Raw genomic sequence first — 21,716 nt, forward strand, 5'->3', positions numbered from 1 at the left:
AAAATATTGAGGGAGGAGTAAAAATTGTGCAATGGAATTTTATAAATTTGAAACTATCTTCTGGTAAACAAGTTAGTCACAGACGTTCCTTATTAGTAAAACAGGCGTTCTCTGTTGGTAAGAGAGCGTTCTCTAACAGTAAACAGGCCGTAGGCTAAATTGTTTCCCTACCCAATATAGCCTAGTGGCTGATGCCGTTAATGTAGACGCTAAAACGGTTTATCTCTTGATTGTATCCTCTTGTACCAAGGGAAATCGATTTTGCTGTAAGACTATTGTCGACCCGTCCCCGCACGTGCGCGGCAGATCTCGCTAATCGCTTCAAACAAAAAGTTTTTATCCGGAAAATCCGCGGCCTAAATCAACTGGCCATTGATGTTTTCAAGTTGAAGCAGAGAGAAAATGGCAATGGTTTGCTGAGTTCCACAACAGGGAACGGAAAGCCACCTGGCTGTAGCTTGTTAGGCATGTTGGGGGATGGTTGAGTTTTTAGAAAGATCGCTGGGTTATGACTCATTTTTGCAGCAACAAAGATGGTTTCTGAGAATGCATGTTTGTCCAAAACACAATATGGCGGCAGGGATAACAGCGAATGTTGTCTTGGCGAAACGGGAATATATTTCAAACAGGCAAACACCACCCATACAGACCAGATAATGGAGTATTGTCTGGAAAATAGCTTTGAAATGACGCCATGTTTGATTTGTAACAGCTCGTGGTTCGTACCTTCTAAGGTGTCCGTTCGATTAACAATTGCGGCACGTGTCGATTAACAATAGTGTTTAGAACGGCTCGCGTGGATTTCGTGTCGCAAATTCCGATGACCCAGAAATGACTGAGCGCGGCCGTTGATTCACCGGCAGCGACCCGCCAATGGCGGCTAAAAAATAGCCTGTAACATCAGCAGCTAGGTTCGTTCAAACTCCGTGTTCGTTCAAAAACAGAGAGCATAACCACAGTTGACCGAAAAAAAACAACAGAAAAACTTAGGTTGTCGAAAACGCACTGAGCAAGTCCTAACGCATCTCCTAGTGGAAGCTGTCCCCTTTGGAGACTATCCCCTTTGAAGGAAGCCCTTTAAACGTATACTTCCAACTTCTTAGCTTCCCCTTGCTTTTAACTAAATCTTCATAGGACAGATTGAAAGGGGGCTTGTCCCACTAAAGAGTGGGGTAAAAAAGGGACCTCAAAGCTATTAAAACTACGTCACAGAACAGAATTCCTATTCTGTGCCAATGTGTCTATGGTATATTTTCTCGTAGATGAAAGAGACACAAACACTCAAATTTGAAACCACCAAGGAAGATTGTTAACAAATAGTTGAGCATACATTCATTTAAAGTAGCTTTGTCCAGGACTTCCTTACTTTCAAGAGCTCGATAAAAAAGACAGCAATGGCCGATCTTACGACAAGCATCATTCGCCTAATACATCTCTCTACTATAAACAAAAGAAGTTGCATAATGCAAAGATGAATGTTCAGCCAAACTTCGGGGGAGGGGCGGGGGCAAATTCTCACAGGGAGAGGGGCAGTACTACTAACTACAAAAATTTGCCCCCGAGACAATGTCATTATATGTACTTTGTCAAGAAAACCCCTACCATGACGAAGGTAAAGCAGGGTGTATGTCCATAAACAAAAATGTTCTAAATGCCCCCACCCCACTTTGGAATAGTTTAACATAACTAAGAGGCGCCACAATAAACCCCTAGCATACTTAGGATGTGATGGGGGTACATCTCCGTAAACAAACAGGTTCTGAACGCCCCCAATGTAATAGATTGTATATACCGGTGGATCGTCAAAAGAAAACATCGGCATAACTTTTTCAAAGTGATTTTAGCTAAGGGAAACAAGCTGTGGGGTTCTTATAAGAATGGGAAACACTCAGGGGCTGGAGGAGCTAATGCCCCCCCCACCTCAATGACCAGTATGCTAAACGAAGCCCTATCTTGCATTGGACATTTGATCCAGTAATTCGTTTACAGGGCGATTCTCTAGCGATATCATTTGCTTTAGAGCTAGATTAAAAATGTTTTCGTTTACATAACGAAGAAGTTTTTAAATTCAGGAACCAGGCATCGAAAAGGGAACAGCAAGGCTTCGTTACCCCCTGACCTAAATAGGGTCCGGCTTATCAATATGGGTACGAGACTAGATTATACATATCTAAAGAGGAACTGCAAGAAATATCTATTCCGTTTCCCCGAATTCTGCTATTGTTTTCTTAATAATAATCCTTTTTCATTTTTATGAAATTTGGCGCCCAACAAGGGAGATTCATCAGGTAAAACATTAGTTAACACCAGCTCCTTCATACTAAAATCGATACTAAAATTTATATTTTGCAAGTTGTTACAAACAAAAATTTCTTCTAAAGCATATAATTCTACAAAAAATTCTAAAAGACAAATAAAACAAAAGCACGATGGGGTAAAAAAACAAATAAAATATTTAGCAAGGACAAGGGCCTAAGAAACGAGTCATTGATGTTAAATTGCAAATTGCTTTGAAATTTGCTTTTGTAATTTGCTTTTGTAATTTGTTATTGTACTTTTGAGAGACTACAAAAGTATTGATGCTGCGAAATTTTTGGATTTGTTTTTAGCGGCAAAGACTGCAACAGCTTTTTGTAATTTTTACAAGCCAGAAAAGACTTTGGCATTTGAAAATTTCCTAGGCTACAAAATTTCAATGCTTCAAGCTCAAACAGGAACTTTGCTTTCAAAATCTGTAATTTTGCAATTTTATAACAGCTTTTTTGTGTCGTTTTGTGAAAATTTCCACAAAAGGTCCTCAAAACCACCATCCCATTCATTTATGGCTCTTTTCCTTAAATTTTTAACATTATTTTCAGCATTCCATGATTTTAATAAACTCTGCACTTTCAAAACAGCATTCTGTTTCGTTTTTACTCAAATTAGTAACAAGTCAGAAGCTGAAGCATCTCAACAATTTTTCAAGAACTTTAATGTAAAATTATCCGTGTCACAATTTTCAAATATTCCCATTCATCAGGGTATATGAAATATCTTCGTAAAATATCATTGACTTTGAGAAAATCATCTTAATGTCACTGCATATCATAGTCATTGACTATCAAAAAAACTCCCGCAATGATCCCAGGTTCTAGGCCCCATCCCTCTGAATCGTTGTCTCGGAGCCCCCCTCCCCTTTACTCTTACGAAGCACAATTCCTAATCATACTATCATCCTAGAGCAATTCTACATAACAAAACTAATAAAGTTATTTGTTTTAGTTTTCTCTTTATAATAAACTCGTATTTGCGAAAAGTCAGCTTAGGTCACGGGAAACCAATAGGATGTGAAGATATCTGCGCCAGGGTTTTCCCAAATTGCAAACAGCTACTGTCCCTTGTTCTTTAGTACCAGGAATTCCCACATGACTATGTATAGAAATACTGGAAAGACGTCATCAATCGATGAATCACAAAATGCAATCGTTTAATCACTGCCACTTCCACCATTTCATCATTTCATTGCTGTCACTTAATCACCGGCGTGATTTGAACAGTGATCGACAGTCTGGCCAATAATTCAGCAACAGTTAGTACAGCACAGTATAGTAAGTGATCAATCGCTACATAAAAGATGATTAGTGATCACAAATGATTATCGATCACTTGGCATCGGCTCGTTGATCGGTATCTGATGAAGTACTTCATCAAGCAGCTGAAGTGCTCGATGTAACCGTATCTCAATCCAACATGGCGTCTGCTTTATCGACTGTCTTGGATAGTCAGGACCCCAGCCTTTAACAAAACTTAACCTTAAGATACAGAGCCTCCTTAAATCGTCTACACCGATTGAGGCCGCTGGGTGAGCAATAGTAAACGCGGCTCCTGCCCCACCAGCAACAGCCGCAACTTGTGCGGCCGCAGCGGCTTGCGCAGCGGAGGCTTGCTGTTTCATTTGTTCATAGCACTGGCGCAAATCAAATATCTTAATGTATGCTTGCGGGTAGATTTTATGAACGGCATCACCTGGGGATCTCCCTGCCTGTCTGTCTAAGAAGTAGCTTTGTACGAAAACGCTCTGGTCGCTAAGGCAACGAACCCAGACATCACCTTCGCCTCGTTTGTCTAGCTGAATGCCTCGACCTGAAAATAACCCCAAGAACCTCATTTAGTGGAAATGAAACTAACATGGTCACATCAACAATAATCGAGGTTTGGAAAGAGGAATGGGAAGAAATAAAATGGGTCCGGGAAAACCGAGGGTCATAAACATGCACGTAAGAAACAACCTTAAAAATAATCACAATAAATTCTCAAAATATGTTGATGATATTTTACAAAACTAATTGAGGAGATTCACTACGAATTTAAACACTGCCTTAATTTTGCAAAAGAATTGTCGCAGATCATATTCAATTCAAATTTAGGCGTAAAAGAAAAAGTCATTTACAACCAGTACCACGACACAAAAAATCATTTTTGCCAAACATCTAAAAATATTTCAAAATGAAAAATCTTGTCGATGAATCTAAGAGCTTTCTGATGTTCATATCTAAGAAATCCCTAAAATTAATTTATCTAAAAAATCAGTAAGGTTATAATTGATATGATGCAGACAAAGAACTATTCGTAGAAAATATGATGAACTTGGTTGACCATGCATGATTTGGAAATATTCTTCACGAATAATCACAAAAACAATTTCTAAGCTAAACTTACCGATGTGAAGGAGAGCTTTTTCACTAGCCTCTGTTCGGTGGACGTTTGAAAGCTGACCGAGGCAAAATCTGTTCCCGCCATTTCCGGACGCGTCGACATATCCATCAATAATAACACTTGGACAGATGGCCGGAACTTTGAACACTTCACCGACTTGTTGATCGAGTTCATAGTATGCGATAGAAGCCCAGTATTCCGGTGCTGGAACAAAAGACCGACCAATGAATGGAAATATCCGGGGAAGTCTGGATCCGGATGCACCATACTACTTGATCAATAAAACCGGGTGCTTATTTAGGTACAGTCGCCTTTTTTATAAGAACCAGTATATTTCAGTTCAGGCTGACTGTTCTTAATTTTTTCGAAAATATGAGGCTGGATTGTTCTTCATTTGTTCTTAAATCAATAGGGTGTAAGCAGTGCGATTGCTAGCTTTTTCGCTCTAAGGAGGTGTTCAGGCCTCGTTTGCCAACAAAGTGAGTGAGAAGACCTTCAATTGCCGACACATGGCTGAAATCCTCGTTTTTGAGATAAAATTTTGTTTAAAATCGCAATTTACAGTAACTCAGCCTAAGCTTGTTCTCTATTTTTTTTCTTAATTTGACCAATAGGCTTGTGTTCTTATAAAATTATTCTTACAAAAAGAGAGTGTATATGAAAACCCGCGAGTAACCCGCAGGGCGACACGCGTTCTAATGATGTAAATCTAGGAGAATGTGTTTTACATACGTTGGTGTCTTGACAAAGGCCCTGCCATTGGCCCAGTAGTCTGTTGCGGAGGCGGTTCCATGTGATGGGAATTCATGGGGTTGTCTGTAGAAACAAAGAGAGGTTAGGAAGAATCTCCCGCGAGAGAGCGCGCAGACACGCAGCTTGTGTCATATTGCTCGGGACAATAGAGTTGTCAAGTAATGACGTAACAAAAATCTATTTCTAGAATTTTTGAATCAGTTAAAGGTATTACGAATTGGCTGAGATATGACCAGATGAGCACAAGCTCTGGCCCCATCAAACCTCTGTAATTTGGTTTCAGTCGATAACTTTATGAACTGAGCCAAAATAACAGTTATCCCTTAGAAACTTCAAATCTTCTATTGGCTATAGCTGACCCGATTTTTGACAAATCTAACTGATTTTGCATAAATGGGACTATTTTATGGTGTTCTTTCATTTTGTGTGGTCAAAATTCGAAAATTCTAAAAATAATTTTTTTGCGACGTCACTCTTGAGAACTCTATAACGTCTACGATTGCTGAAGAAATATTGACAGTGTTCTAAGGAACTTGAAAAACATTAAGAACAAGAAAAGTAAGCGAAAGGAATTGTGCTAGACAATCCCTCTTCTGTAAAAAGCTTGAAGCGAGCAAACATATTTGAACATGCTAAAGCTTGTTGACTGACATTCCTCACAGCATAAAACGTGATACGTTCACAACTGGGTGTATTTTCTAACTTCACATCGTCGACAATTATTCATGGATTGTCTGAGGGATGTGAGACGAAAGGCCCCAGTGTGCCTAAAATGTTGGTTGTTGAAAACTAGCTTTAAACCATAAAACATCTTCTGATTTCAAAGGAAAGATTGTCTTTTAAAGATCATTGGATTCCCGAAAAACTCTTGTAGAAATCACAGCCAATCTTTTATAAGACCAATAGGGGAATTTAAATAAAAATAACGATTCGTCTCTTTAATTTTTCAGGCCGTCTTTACAATGGATTTATTAAAATATATATTCAGTTGAGGGTCAGAGGGGAACAGAAAATTGGTTCGGATAAACGGGGGTTCAAACCAAACTTTGAAGGCATTGGTTAAAGGGGAAAAAAATTGGTTCTAATAAATACATACTTGGAAAAGTGTAATTTTTACGAACGAGCCATCTTTAGGATCCCGAAAATAAGCCAGTATATTGCACACTGGAGAGCAGTTGCAAGAGAGATTCGATAACCACAAGCCGTGCTTTGACCATGCAGTAAAGAAACTAAAAACCTATTTTGTTTTTTCGGACAGTCTTTAAAGTTTGAAGTTTTATAGAATTAGATCTGATAAGCAACGGACATAATACTTATCTAGCTTGATACACTTTGGCTATTTGCAAACGTTTGCCAGGAGGAAATATCCCTTCATTCTAAGCTCAATTTGATCTTAACAAAAAAGATCTAGGTTTTGATAAAAAGATACTTACAGAAAGAAGAACTTGGCATTCCGTGAGACTGGGTTCCTAAAGAGTGTGGAGGCTGCGGCTGTGAAGACATTGAGGAATGGTGGGGCTGATGGGGTGACGACACTGGGGTGCTGGGGTGGGCACTCCAACCAGCTTGACTGCCTGACATAAAAGAAACACATGATCAATGACTGATGAATTGCGACTGATTAATGTCAAAAGAATTCTAAAGTGATGACGTCACAAAAATCTATTTTCGTGAGACAGGGATCCCATATCCAGATTGTACTCTCCTCCACACAAGCTATTGGGAAAAGAGATGGAGAGAGAAAAAGATAAAGGGAACTGCGGAGGAAAACGAAACGCGGAGGAACTGCGAGAGAGAAAGAGGAAGAAAAAACATTCTCCTCCGCCCTTCCCCTCCTCTTCTCCGCAGCTCCACCTTTTCTCACTTCCTTTCTCCCTCTGTATTAGCCTTTGTGGAGGAGAGTGCTCTGACGGAGCATTACGAAATATCACTTAAAGTGCAAATGTGTTACGAATTGGCCGAGATATGGCCCCATATTTAATTGATTTTTCATGTTCAGAAGTATTTGATGGCTTTTTTAGGTTATGTTGTCAAAAGCCAAAAATTCTAAAAATAGATTTTATGACGTCATACGTAAGAACACTATTGATAATGATGATTTATTACGATCGATGATCGGCGATGTTGATTGATGATTCCGATGGTTGATTAAGGTGGTAATGTCTACGATCTACAAGCTACTAAATACCATAGTTTATAACAAAATAACACAGCGTACTTGAATGATGGGAAGACATGGATTGCGAAACGGAGGAAAGCGCACTTGAGGAGGAGGAACCGTGCAAACCAATCGGTGTGTGCGATGCTGATGATGACGAAGGCGATTGGAGGACGGACGGCTGAGAGTGTACGGACTGTCCCATTGTGGCTATAAGGGTTGAGGAGCCGGACAGGCTGGACGAAGAATGACTACTTGACTTTATATGACTGGAAGGAGGCATGTGGCTTGGAGATGCTAAGTGTGCGGGCGAATCCATCGGACCGGACGCGGAACCAAGCGGGCCGGACGAGCCTGGAATCGAAAGAGAATGACGTCATGTTTTGATGAATTCTAAAGGCGATAGTAACTAAGAAGTAAAACATTAATAAAGTTAGATTCCATAGACAATGATAAACTGGTCATCTTAACGAATTTGAGGATAAATACTTAGAAGTATCTGTTTTTATTGATGTACATACCTAAAATAATTAGGAACTTCATTCGATATTTAAATTCTTGCTCATAAATTGTGATTTTTTTGCTTGTCCAAGAGCATCAACAATATTAAGCAAAAGTGACTTAAAATAACGCTTGCAGATCTCCTAAATGTATCCGCGTCTCCTAAATATAAATTTACAGCGAAACTTGTAAGATAAACAAACTATACCTGCTGACGTCATGTCACGATTCAAATGTCCTGAACTCCCAGACGATCCCAGCATGCCACTTCCAAGTGAGCTGCCTCCATGTGGCACGTGACTTGGCCCATGGCTAACGTGGTGGTCGTGGGGGCTTGAGAGCAGGGGGGGTCCACCTGAATGACCATGCCCAGCAGATGGGTGAGACGGAGGTCCATTCAGAAGCGACCCAGAAGGGAGTGGTGTTCCGGGGTGATGTCCCCCTCCGTGTCCATGGCTGCTGTGGCCCCCATGGCCCCCATGTCCACCGTGGCCATGGAGAACTGGCCCCACGCTCGGCGGCCCCGTTGGCGGTGACGGCATGTATCCATCGTTAAGTGGGTGTCCTCCAAGTGGGCCTGGAAACGAGGGAGAGCAGAAATGAAAACAAAAAACTTTTCGTTTGAATAATCAGTCCCAAAATCTGACAAATTTCCCAAAACATGATATATTGACATCAAACGAGCCCAGCCTCGCATCTAAACAGAACTCACCTAAATGAGGCATATGATTTGGTGACGTCATTGGGTGCGGATGCGAGTATGGTGCGAATCCATCTGGAGCCATTGTTGGACCTTGTCCCAACGATAGGGACAGTTGGCCTAAAATATATCAATACACTTGAAGTAGAGCAAATTGTTAAACTAAATGAAAACAACATTTTAAATAACTAAAAATAAAATAGTCAAAACAAATAGTGAAGAGTCCCGTTTCTACATCGGAAAAGAACATCGGAAGATCGAAAACGATTTACGAGTCCCGTTTCTACGAGCAACATGTGGCAAAAATGCTTTCTTTTAGAGGGGAAAGTTATGGAATGGCCTCCTTGCTAAATCACAACTAACAAAAAATTTAAAACAATTTAAATCCTGTCTCTAAAACTCAAGAACATAAAAAAACCATTTTTATTTTTGCTGATCGTCTCATCATTTTAAATTATTTTCACTTCGTAATTCTTTTCTGTATATTTATATATTCGTATTATATTTAGTTTGGAAAGCAATTTATGTATTTACAACAATTGATAGCTTTACCGTGTGTAAATAATTAAAAATGAAATGAAATGCAAAGTTAGATTGATTAATTTAACGGAGAAGCTTTCAAAAGAATTCCTCAAACCTTGGTAAGTCGGTCCTGGTTTGAAGTCATCACTGCTGGTTGGGCTCAGGGCGCCACTGCCATCTGTAAACAAAAAGATCACCTTTAGTTCGATGACATCGAAACTAACCCCACAAACAACACATGAATGCAATGGCGTTTAGGAAGTGTCACGTGAATATACAAAACTACCATCATCCTCACGCACCTCTCAAGTGTTGAATACTCCTCTACTAGAAGCTAAATACGATCTAACGATTTATTTCCGTCCTTTTCAGTGTTTCTCTTGCTACGAAGCATACAAGAATGACAACAAATATAAACGATAATTCAGCATCTCTTCTTGTTCGATATTCCCTCTCCTAGCTTTATAACCTCTTCTGCTACCAATCCAGCCCATATCTCCGTTTCAACCTCTTTTTCTCTCGCGCTCACAAATCACAACAACAGTAACTCTCACTCTCGTTCCTCATAACTCACATTTTTACACTCTGTTTCATAACTTTCTCTGATTTACTCTACCTGCGTTCATGCTTCACATTTTCCCTTCGTAGGCCCTCCTTCCACTTACTCAGTACTCTCCTCAATTCCCCCACTTTTTTCACCCCTCCCCCCTTGCACTTTTCTCTTTTCCTTTCCTTTAATTCGTTCCGTTTCTAATTTCGCCTACTCTTCATTTCCCTAGTTACACTGCTTTTTGTACCCCTATCTCTTCTTTGTTTATCCAACATTTCCCTTCTGAACTCCAAAATTTCTCATGTCCTTCCTCTCCCTCTTTTTCTAACAGAGAGAGTACCTACAACAAATTTATTTATTTTTCACTTATTTTCATCAAATTCACAGTTCCACACGATATTCCATAAGAAATTAAAATACAAGTTATGAAAAAGCAATAGCTAATTCCTGGACTCGACAGTCCCACAGACAAGCAAAGTTTTGAACCCAAAGAGAACCCTCACCCATGAGATGAATCTCATCTCATCTCAGTTCTCAATACGAACGCCCTCATCTTAAAATGTGTGGAAGTTTCTCCGTAGATATTTAACATAGATGCCTAAGATGTAAGTTAAGTATGTTATCGTAACACATACCTGAATGCGAAGAAATGGAAAGACCAGATATATCTAGATTAGAGAAGACCGAAATTAAACACATTTACAAAATAAGCAAGCAAGTAAAAAACAAATAATTCTTGCACATCAGTTTGGGTGAAGCGAAAGAATCTGAAGATTTTCTTACGAACCTAGTGTCCTTAAAAACCCCAACTTCACCACGCCCGTAAAAACAGAAACAAATCATCCGAAAATTTAGAACAATACTTTTCAACTGTTTTAATCTTTGTTATCTTCAGGCAGAAAAATAGCAGAGTTATTTTAGCTTCAACATTCTTTTCATGGGCTAAAGTCAAACAGGAGACGACAGGGACAAATGCCCCCCGCATCTTATATCCCTTCAAAAAAGGGTTTGCTTCAAAGACGTCTTCAGTAGATACTACCTTGCTGATTATTTGTGAATCTTTGCTACCAAGAGGCTTTTATATCAAGGGCGAATTTTTGTCGCTTAATGGCGTAACAGCGAAACGACTTAACCGGCGAAACGACATAACAGGCGAAACAACTTTCCAGGCGAAACGACTTACCAGGCGAAACAACTTTCCAGGCGAAACGACTTAACGGCGAAACAACTAAACAGGCGAAACAACTTACCAGGCCAAACGACTTACCAGGCGAAACTACATAACCGGCGAAACGACTTACCTGGCGAAACAACCCGTTCGTAATGGTATGGATTGATGCAAACATTGTCGCATTTCAAGTCGAAAGCGTATTGACAGTATGACACGTGCTTCAGTTCATTCTTGTGCAAGTCAGGCCATCGCCAAATTCTAAAAAATTCAGAAAAATTCATCAATAAAAATTTGTTTAAAATAATTAATTTACTTACAAGAAAGCTAACTCTTAGATTTACAAATTTTCTATCCACCTTTAAAGAACCGAGTTTGAAGGCACTACGCTCGATCTTTTATATGAACCAATAATTGAAGTTCAGGCTGGCCGTTCTTGATTCTTTCAAAAAGTTGAGGCTGGATTGTTTTTAATTTGTTCTTAAATTAATAGGGTGTAAGCAATGCATTTGCTAGCTTGTGTGCTCTAGGGGTTTTTAAGGCCTCATCTGCCAATAAAGTAACTGGAACAATTTAGAAAATTCACTGAAAAAGCACCCCTAGATGGCAAAAAACACTTCCCTTTTTGAGAAAAGAGGGTTTAACAACATTGCTCAAAATTACATTTTACAGTAGCTCAGCCTCAGCTTGTTGTTAATTTGTTCTTAACTTTTGACCAACTTTGGGGCTCGTGTTCTTATAATTACATGCAAAACACACATCCTTTAATTACTTGCAAAACACACAAAATTGGTCTCGTCGACAACAAACATTTGCTCTCTTTTGCGTCCATGAAAGCGCTGTTTGGATCAAGGGCGGAAAAGGAAGAAATCCGAAGGGAACTGCGGCTTGCAGTTGGCAAAGAGGTACAATAATAAAAGCAGTCTGTCCCTTCAATGATTGGCTGATTCTAAGTTGAATGCCCCGCCTTGAAAGAGTGTCTTCCTCTGCATTTTTAGCATCCGACGTTATTTATTGTGGGTGAACGCGACAATCGAAACTAACTTAGACGTTTAATACCAAAACAAAATTCACAGCAACTCACTCAGGGAAAGTACGCTATTGTGGTTCTTTATTTTGGTTATTTTAGCATCAAACCGACGATGCAAGAATATTGTGGCCACGAAAAGAGAGTCTAAGAACAATGGGGGACATACTGCCATTAAGCTGGACGCTTCATGAGTTTCAGATCGAGATAATTTATGCCACATTTAGGCCAACTTCCATCAATTATGAATGCTGCAATTGGCATGGCACAAAACGTTGAAAAATTATTCTTTGTTTATGATTTATCAATATGCAACAGATTATTCGCAGCTGAAGTTTTCATAGCCAAAAGATAGAAAAAACGCTCTTTAAACTTAACAAATGAAATTAAAAAAACACACTTTTAAGTTTTAATTTTGTCTTAATTCTGACAGAAACACAAACAATATAATTAGGCCATCTTTTCGTCTCCAATTATCAAATTAGGCCATCTTTTTTAATCCCCATCGGCGTACAAATTCCCGTTCAACTTTAGGCCATTTTCAGATGTGTGAAACTCTGAGATTCCAGTTGAAATACATAAAAAAGACATGCAAAGCCCATTATCTTCAATATTTATAAATAAGGTTAGAAAAGATTTAATGAGTTTCGACTGGAAATAAATTCTCAGAGTTCAGAAAACACGCCGACCTTCCTCCGGATGAAGTTCTACTTTATTTGCCTTCCTTAAACTTGTCCTCGTATCTTTTAGAAAAGATTTTCTTAGAAACAGAAATTAAGTAAAATCGTATATTGTTTGGTCTTAACGTTTTGTCAGAAAAAGAGAAAGTTCAAGCACAACAGCCAATTCCCCTCAATTTATACAGATAGGTCAAGATATACATTGGCCTTTCTCAAAACTACTGCATTGTTAGGTAATTTTACTCCAGATTGGAACCGTGATGTTTTTAGGCTTGGAACCGTTATTTAGACTAATATTAGATTTTATTTTCAGGAGTCTCGTCATAAAAAATGATCAGGAGTCTCGTATAAAAAATTATTTACTGTGCAGTAATGTTGCGTCACTGTCTTGTGCGGTAGCAAAACTGTTTCAGCATCAAACGCTGTCCACTTTTAAGTAGGACCATTGCCGCCATTTTGATCCTAGATCACGAAGATGCGTTGATTACAACACTCCTTAAATAGTAGGTAGGACCATTGCCGCCATTTTGATTCTAGATCACAAAAATGCGTTGATTACAACACTCCTTAAATAGTAGGTAGGACCATTGCCGCCATTTTTTATTCTAGATCGCATCAATGCGTTGATTACAACACTCCTAGAATATTGAGAATGACAGGTGAATCTTAAAAGGCGAACATTGAATTAGAATCCATTTGCTAACTTCAGAGGCCACAAATTTTTCGGAGCCAGAGGAATTATGTCCAGACTTTCAGTAATCCTTTGGAATTGAGGTTATGTCTCCATATTCGTTAAGTGTATTTAAAAAACATCAGGTAAAAACAATCACTTCGAAGAAAAAAAGCCTCTGGTATGCTAAGACACTGTGGCTTGTGGAAAGGGCAGTCGGTTGAGATTCAAGGGTTGGAGCATAAGAATGGGTGGAGAAATCTTTAAAAAGGAGGACACCCGTAGTTGGAGGCGAAATAGCGCCATTTGAAAGGAATTATAAAAAATTGTAGGGGTAGTCTCTCTGGTGGCTTACCTATTCTGGTCCCCCACCCTTGGGTCGTTTACATGCATAATATAGACTTAGAAGCATTTTAAAGGTGAGCAGGGAGCAAATGTAGGCAGAGAAGCACCTCCTTGAGCTGCAAATAGGTACTCTACATCTGTTTCTGAAAATTGGGGGGAAACCTACCCCCTGTAGCCCCTGGCTCCTATGTATACTATGTGTACTCTTGCTTGGGTCTTGAGGCGATTTTGTGAAGGGTCTAATGATTCTGAAGATGTGAAGGAACTAAAGATTTTTGGCCAAATGAAAATGTTTTAAAATGACAGAAAACAAGCTTTTGAAGTACTCCCATTGCATACAAAATACAAGGACTTGAAACTCTGTGGTTTCTTTGTCAATTTGATAATTGGAAGAATAATTTTTGCAGTGAATCACAGTAGTGTCAACTATTGATGATCTAAACATTGGTAGTTTAGTTATCAAAAATTCTCAGGTAAATTGGAGACTTTCTTGACCACCACACAATAAATCTTTGCAATAAATAATTCATAAATTCTGAATTTTACCAATTTTATAAGAATATGTTTTGGGCAAGGTATCGCTAAGGAAGGGCCAAGGGGTGTGAAACCTTTTTGAAGCCTTTCTGAAGCCTTTCTTTCAATTCCAGCTGAAACTGGATTAGCCCTGTTGAATACTCCTGCTTGTTCCAACCACATATTGACTAAAGACTGATCCTGGATGATGACACAGAAGTTCTGCATTTGTGCATCATTCTCAAGGTGTTTAACATAATAAATTCAATAAAGGAAGCATTGAATATTAATACCTGGCATAGATGACATGTGGGAAACCTTTTCTGCCTGCGACCTGCAGCCTTCCATCAAGGGTCCTCTGTATTGTGACGCATTTTGTTGGGTGAGAGCCACCTGTAGTTATTGATGTGATCAGAGCATCTAGTTCGTCCTAAAATAAAAAAAGGAAACACCAGTGTATGCTAAGTTTAATTTTATGGAATTTGTACCAGTGCACATTTTCAAAATTCTTGAAAATTTATACCAGCTCCCACCCAAGTTTTACAAGAGATTTCAAAGAGAAAAGTGGTCTAGGTTTAAACAACTTTTGGAGAACAAAGAGCTCAAAGGAGAAGATGAAGAACAATATTAGATAGCTTCTAGGTACTGAATTCGATAACATTTTAGAGAGATTTGATAGATTATATCATTTTTATTATTATGTCCTCGTTTTTAATATTGTTATGCTCTTTATAAGCTTTATGTGTCTACTGATAGTTGCTACACTTAATTTTTCACTACCAAATCTCTTTTTTTAGTTTTATCACTGCGCAAAATTTGAGTTCATCACTGCACAATTATGATTCATAACTGAAGAAATTTGTTATCACTGCATGTTAAAATAAAGCCAGGTGTCTGCTTCTTAACTGAAGCATGTAACTCAGGTTCCTCTTGTTAATGAGAAAATATTCTCACTTTTGTTTGCTACTAGCTGTTCTGTTTAACATACTATACACAAATGGATGAGGCTGCAATGGGACTTTCTTGCAATACGTAGATACAGGCCCCGTTACAGCTTCATTCCTAAGAGCCTCATCAGTGGCGGCTCCAACCTGGGATAAGTGGGGGACAAAAGGTGTGTCAGGGACCACGCCTTTTTGAACCACGTCTTTTTTCCCTGTTTAGAACATTTTCTTCCAGAGGAAACACCTCTCGTCGCCCAAGAAATGTCATATAAATGTGACGATCTAAATGACGTACAAACCCCCCTCCTAAAGTTTTCTTATCAGGTTTGCACGAATCTCAAGGACCAACTTTCTGAAAAAGTGGGGGGGACTAGTCTCCCCCCCCATTCCCCCTCCCCCTGTGGCTCTGCCACTGAGCCTCATGTGTTCTAAGTTAAGCAACTGGAAGGACCCACACACTGCTCTAGAAGCATAGCTTCTCTAATGTCTTAAAAGCCTGATCTAAGGTTTTCAGTGCTTTCCAATTCTTTATCCATCAAAAACAGGTAGATTGACTGAAATTTTGTTGATCAATTTATTGAAAGATTAATAAAGGGAGGGAGTATTCACGGTGTGCTTTAAAGCTGTTGATTAAAACATGTGTTTCTCTTTCATTTTAAACAGAACTTTTTTCTTGAAATTAAAAGTTCAGAAGAAAAAACCCACGAGCCAACAGGTCTTTTCTAGTTCTAAGTCCTTCAGGATTTCTTCTTTGGGTATCCCAGTATGGCAAGTTTTTTTGCATATCTTGCAAGATGCGGGATCAATTGTGGAAATGTGTTTTGATGAGAATGTTAGCTTTGCCATGTACATGTCTGTTAAGTATGAAGCCAGAGTTGAAAAAATCAAAGGTGAAGAGTTTTATTTAACAGAATTAGAAATCTTCCAATCTTTTATTGTTCCCTTTTTTTAAGATGTTGTACTCTTTTAACAGTACTTTCAACTGGCGTACTTAGACATTTGCCAACAACTTACATAATGACTAGTGTACCTATATTTCAGAAAAAAGCCCTCCAGAAAGTTGAACAGATTATAGGCGCCTATATACGAGAGTGCCTCTCTCAACAGATTTTGTTCTCTATCGATCAAAAATCATATTTACCCATGAAAAATTAGGTTTAGACTGAAACAAGTCTAAAGAAAATCTTCAAAATAAAGCAAATTTTTATCAGAATTTTTAAATTCATGATTCTCCCTTGAGTCTTTCATAATTTCCCCAGATTATAAGGTAATGCAAAAAATGAAATAATTTTCCTTTCGTAAAATGCAAAAAGATTTTCAAATTCAGTCAGCATGGTATGATATTGAATCAATTTTTAATGTGTTAACAGTTTTCATCAGGAAAAATTCAACAAAGGACAATTCCTTCTTTATATTCAATTGTTCAATATACCTGTTGAAATGATATAATTTAATGATTGGGCTGGAAATTGAACAGATGTAGAGGCTGGCATAATGGATGCTTTAAATTTACATAAAAGCAAACAAAACAGTATGTCTTGGAGAAAGTTTTCCAAGAACAGATGTCTTCCTTGCAAGTACTTCTGGCTGAATCAACTTACTTTCCATGTTGGGAACAAAGGTTCTTGTCCATGAAGTCCAGACTTAAATGAGAAATTCCAAAATTTGTAAAAAAGAAAAAAAATTACCATGTTGCAAGGGGTAAAAGATACTGAGAATTCATGCATCTCCCAGAATGTTTTAAGCATATTAGGTCAGGGGGTGCTGCTTTTAAAGATATTTGAGCTCTTGTCACTTAACACATAAAAAAGGGCTTGGCATTTTATAGATATATTAATATGGAGCTTAACAATTTTCTTTAATTACATTTTCTATTTTAATGTTGGACATATTTTGTTAATCAATCTGTTTTAAAAAAATTATTAATCTTATAAAAAAAGAATCATTATACTTCGAAGCAAAATCAAATATCTGCAAAGATTCAACTTTATATGTCATTTTCTACCTTAGATAATAAATTTTTGCCCAAAACTTTCTAAAAAATGTTTAAAAACCAAAAGCTAATTTTTTATATTCATATAATATGTATTTGCTATCATTCTGAATTTCATATTTATTTCTGATCAATCAAATATACAGGGTGATATTTATAATTGAAAACTAAGTTAAAATAAAGTTAGAAAAAATACAGATAACGAAAGGAATGAAAATATGATAAAAAAGCATTCTAAGTAAAAACTATATTGTACTGCCCAAATGGATTTGAGATCAAGCAGCTCAAATGATCATCTTTAGTGGAAATAATCGAATGATTTTGAACAACGAGAATTCTGAAATTGCTCCACAGGATTAAAGGATATCATGAATTAAATCACATCACAAAAGGAGAGCGAAGCACATCTGCCATTAGGAATCTTAAATACAAAGCCTCTTCGAGCTATATTGAGCATAATTTCAAGACACTAAGTGAACGGAAATGTGCCGATCTAGGTTACCTGTGAAAGTCCTTACAAATGTAAAAAACATGAAATTTACAAATAAATCAAGTGATAATACGATTATGGCTGGCCAGATAAACTTGTGTGATGAGTTAGATTCCAAAGCTTTGTTGATTAACTCATCTTATAGGACAACGATGACTTTGAGAATGTCATGTTGAATAACACTAATTTGTGTCTAAATATTTACCTTTTTCTCCTTCAACTTCTTGACTAGCGACTCGATGGCTCTTTTTGCAAAACTTTCTGACTCTCCGCCTTGTCGATGACAAATCAAACTGTGAACAATACTTAGACAAGCATCATTGCTATTCGGTGTGGGTATGGCCATGTCAAACTAAATTTTAGGCCTAAACGGATCTTGATAGCAGCACCACAATCTGTCAATAAAATGGAGGACGATGTATCAGATTTTGGCGTCTAGACTGTCTTTATTGTTTCTTTAACTCTCTGAATTTAATTATTTTCATATCCGCCGCACAATTTAGCAGCGAGAGGAGCTTCCAGACAAGACTTCACAGATGGAACAGCCGTCTAGCCAAAATAAGTTTTGAGAAGAATTCCACTGGCGGTGAGGCCTGATAAAACCCGGACCAGGCTGAACTGAAAGATCTCGAGAATACCCCAGGGGTGCCTCTCAAAAACACACTCCCTGTACCTTACAAAGCCCCTTAGCACACCCCTCTCGACTGAGTGCACGGTCTCCTGAGTGTGAGTCAACTGATTTACAGAAAATTCTAGAATGCCCTATCAAAAAAGTAAGAACTCGATTGAAATTTACCCTTAAGTAAGATTGCAAAAAATGGAAAGGAAGATCAGGTTGAGAGAGTTGTTGCTATGTTGTGCTGTTTGATGTCATTTAATCGTTTAATTTCTTTATAAGCTCGGTTATTAAACTGCTCTCGGATAAATGGAGAATGGTTTGGCAAAAAACAGAAGAATAAATTTAACTTGCATTAACTAGTATTTTTTAGACGAGCAAATTCGCGAAATCTAAAATTGACTTGCAAAACATTTTATCAATCTGATTTGACAAAGATGTAGCAATTAACAGATGCGAAGACTGAATTTGGATATAAAAAACCCAGACGTTGATCAGCTGGCCAGTTTAGAAAGCATGAAATATGGTGTCTATATAATATTACCAGGTATTTTCATAAACTTGATCTGAAATTTCAATTCCTACTCATAAAAAGATAAAAATATTGGATCAGAAGCTCTTGACATGTTGGCTCAGAGTTTGACTTTCATAACGACATCTTGTAAATATTCAAACAGACAGTCAGGGGCGGACACTTGGTCAAATATTGGGGGGCAAGCCTATTGTTTTAATAAGATGACGTCACATTTACCATTGTTTTCGAACAAAAGACCATTGTCCTTTAAAATATTGGGGGGCCGTCGCCCCCCTCGCCCCCCAAGTTTCCGCCGCTGCAGACAGTTTGTGTATGAAGGCGATAAAATTTTCACCAGAGATATCTGAGGCAGTTAGATGCAAAGAGCATTTACCCTAAAATTTTCAAAAATATATCTTCTCCTAGAATTCTCTTCTTGAGCAACATTTGGGGAATTCCCCTTACATTAGACGAGCATTCTTGAGAACTTTTGGAGAAGTGCCCCTTTCAATAGAAATTTCCCTTTAGAACTTTCGTTAACTCTCTCTTTTCCTCAAAAGGGCTTTTTGAAAGTGTCTCTTTTCAAGCACCGCGGAGCAGGAGGACTGGGGGGCTTTAGCCTCAACTTTTTGCAAAAAATGCCAAATTTTAAGTATCAAACTACCAGAAAAGCCTCTTTTTATACGGTTTTAGCCCCCCCCCCCACTTTATCTAGGCCCCCACTTTTCTCAACGCTCCGCGGTGCCTGCTTTTCTGAGACAGTGTCCCTTCTTTCCCATGTACCTTTAACTTTGAATTGCTTTCTATTTCCCTGTTTTTCACATACACAGTTTATTGGTTGATGTTGATGTTCCTTGCAATTTTGCTCAGATACTTTTGGCTAAAATTTAGTGCTTTATGTGGGATTAGTCCGTCATTGTCTGTTGGAGCAGAAAGAGTCCTGACAGGTTCAATACAACATCATTAACACGAAGTACGGCGATCGCTTCGTTTCTAGTCAATCTTCAGCCTCTCCTTGTTGCCAGTAGATACTTATTCGCTGCTCACTAGACAAGGAAACTCGTCCAAGTCTAGAGCTAGAGTCAGCCAGGGCCTCCGACGAAGAGGGGGAGGGTCGGGGGCCATGGTTTTGGACAGCAACAAAGCTTTTTCAAAATCATATGTTGCGGGTTTTAAATCCCCCCCCCCCCCGGTTTTCAACCTGTTTCGAAGTCAATGGATCTAGAAACATGTGACTACGACCTTTTGAATGTGATAAATTCTTTGGAAAGCGAAAATCATTTCGATCTAGGCTTCATTAAAAAATTAAGTCGTTAAACCTCGAAACCAGATCAAAAACATGACAATTTCTTTAATCATTATCATAACAATTTTTGACTCAAAATCCTCTTCATAAACTAGGAACCGCTTCCCATTTTAGGGTAGTGGCACTCATCTGAATGAAGGGGGCACTTGTCCAAATTTGACAGCTCTAGGGGGCATTGTTCGAACGGAAGCGCTCGTTCAAAGCAAAGGGGGCGTGCAGTGGGGGTAGGGGGAAACTGGACATTGTAGCAAATATGAAACACCGCAATACGCCGAGAATAAACAACAATAAATACACGTAAATCAGTAAAGGCTGATATTTCGCCCCGGAATACCGGGCTTCATCAGAGCGGCTGGACATTCCATGGTCCGTTTTTTACATTCGTGGTTATGGTTCATATAATACGGACTAGCTATGTTTGAGGAAGACAGGCGCCAGTCGAAATCTCCTTCAGTGAAAGACATTATCTTCAAGATGAATTCAAGCAATCCATTTTGAAACGAAAGGATTCGATAATACAGGGATATTTTACTGTCGCCAAAAAAGCCACGGTGCCAGACTAGACAACTCACCGCTGCGGTTCGTATCCACCTCTGCGGAGATAACAGACTGAAATGACGTCATTTTGGCTTGTGAACACATCACAAAGGTTGCATAAGTTCATAAATTTGAATGGGTTTGAAATCGTTTTTTGGCATGGGTGGGAGAGGGGCAATCATGACTCCCCCTATCCACAATTAAATTCTTACGAGTGTATTTTCATTTGGAGCACGATGGTACAAACTCTTAAATATATAGTGCAGTTTTTCGCTTCGGAAAGAACCCTAAGGATGATGCTGATTGGTGCCCCCAAAGTACCCTACAGTATATAATAAAAGCTCCCCTATTTAAAACGTTTTTCGAGCCATGCCTCTGGTCAAATTTTAACGCTGTGTTGAGTTATTTTATATGATTACAAAGTTTATTTAAAAATTTGCTACAGGAGAAATTTTCTGTTTTTTATAATCCTGTCATTGGAAAGGGCAGGACAAGGAGGTTGGAAACGAAAGGCTTGCACTACCAAACACTTGGGAAGTATTTATTTCCTTGGCAGTGGCCTGGCCTCTTTAAAACTCTTCAGAAAAGTGCACCTTTTTGCTCAGACAAAGTGCGCCCTCTTTTTAGAAAAGCCTCTTTTTAGAAAAGCCTCTATTTAAAAAAGCCTTTTTATAGGAAAGCCTCTTTTTATGCGGTTTTAGCCCTATCCCCACTTTTTTTAGACCCCCCCCTCCACTTTTCTCAACGTTCCGCGGTGCCTGGCCCTAGACACTTTTCTAGCAGTGCTCACAATTTTAGGTAAAGTGTTCCTTTTATTAGAAATGACCTCTTCAAAACTTTTGGAAAACTTTTTTTGCTGAGACAAAGTGCATCTTTTTCTAGCTGTGCCCCTACACACTGAAATGCTCTCGACGGTGGACAGCGCTGCTTCCCCGCTCCTGCGTTGCCAAATGTCACAAAAAAGTTTTGAACCTAATAACATCAACTTTGAACAAAGTTACTCATCAAACCGAAAATTAATCAAAACCTTTAAT

General features: G+C 38.6%; 1 protein-coding gene across 2 annotated transcripts; it reads right to left on the bottom strand.

Moving 5' to 3' along the window:
• Positions 1–1,286: 1,286 nt before the first annotated feature.
• Positions 1,287–18,285, bottom strand: LOC135690444 (SMAD family member 4). 2 transcript variants are annotated; one of them, XM_065208006.2, is made up of 13 exons: positions 17,915–18,285; positions 16,828–16,869; positions 14,576–14,712; positions 11,181–11,308; positions 10,515–10,547; positions 9,445–9,507; positions 8,820–8,927; positions 8,316–8,684; positions 7,667–7,960; positions 6,882–7,022; positions 5,428–5,511; positions 4,699–4,899; positions 1,287–4,122 (listed from the first exon to the last, which is right to left on the bottom strand). In XM_065208006.2, the coding sequence occupies exons 1-13, from the start codon at positions 18,053–18,055 to the stop codon at positions 3,635–3,637; spliced, it is 2,229 nt and encodes a 742-aa protein (XP_065064078.2). In that variant the 5' UTR covers positions 18,056–18,285; the 3' UTR covers positions 1,287–3,634. The 2 variants fall into 2 exon arrangements, with proteins under 2 accessions (XP_065064078.2, XP_065064079.2); XM_065208007.2 differs by lacking the exon at positions 16,828–16,869.
• Between the last annotated feature and the right edge of the window lie 3,431 nt (positions 18,286–21,716).

The sequence above is a fragment of the Rhopilema esculentum genome, chromosome 1 (assembly GCF_057945365.1).
Source record: "Rhopilema esculentum isolate cy_ngs chromosome 1, ASM5794536v1, whole genome shotgun sequence".
Lineage (NCBI taxonomy): Eukaryota > Metazoa > Cnidaria > Scyphozoa > Rhizostomeae > Rhizostomatidae > Rhopilema > Rhopilema esculentum.

Excerpts from the sequence above, each read along its gene's own strand:
- LOC135690444 (XM_065208006.2), bottom strand. The coding sequence starts at position 18,055 with ATGGCCATACCCACACCGAATAGCAATGATGCTTGTCTAAGTATTGTT. Across the intron at positions 8,928-9,444 it reads ACCAGGACCGACTTACCAAG|GCCAACTGTCCCTATCGTTG; the intron begins GTTTGAGGAATT and ends GATATATTTTAG. Across the intron at positions 8,685-8,819 it reads AAATCATATGCCTCATTTAG|GCCCACTTGGAGGACACCCA; the intron begins GTGAGTTCTGTT and ends CCTCGTTTCCAG.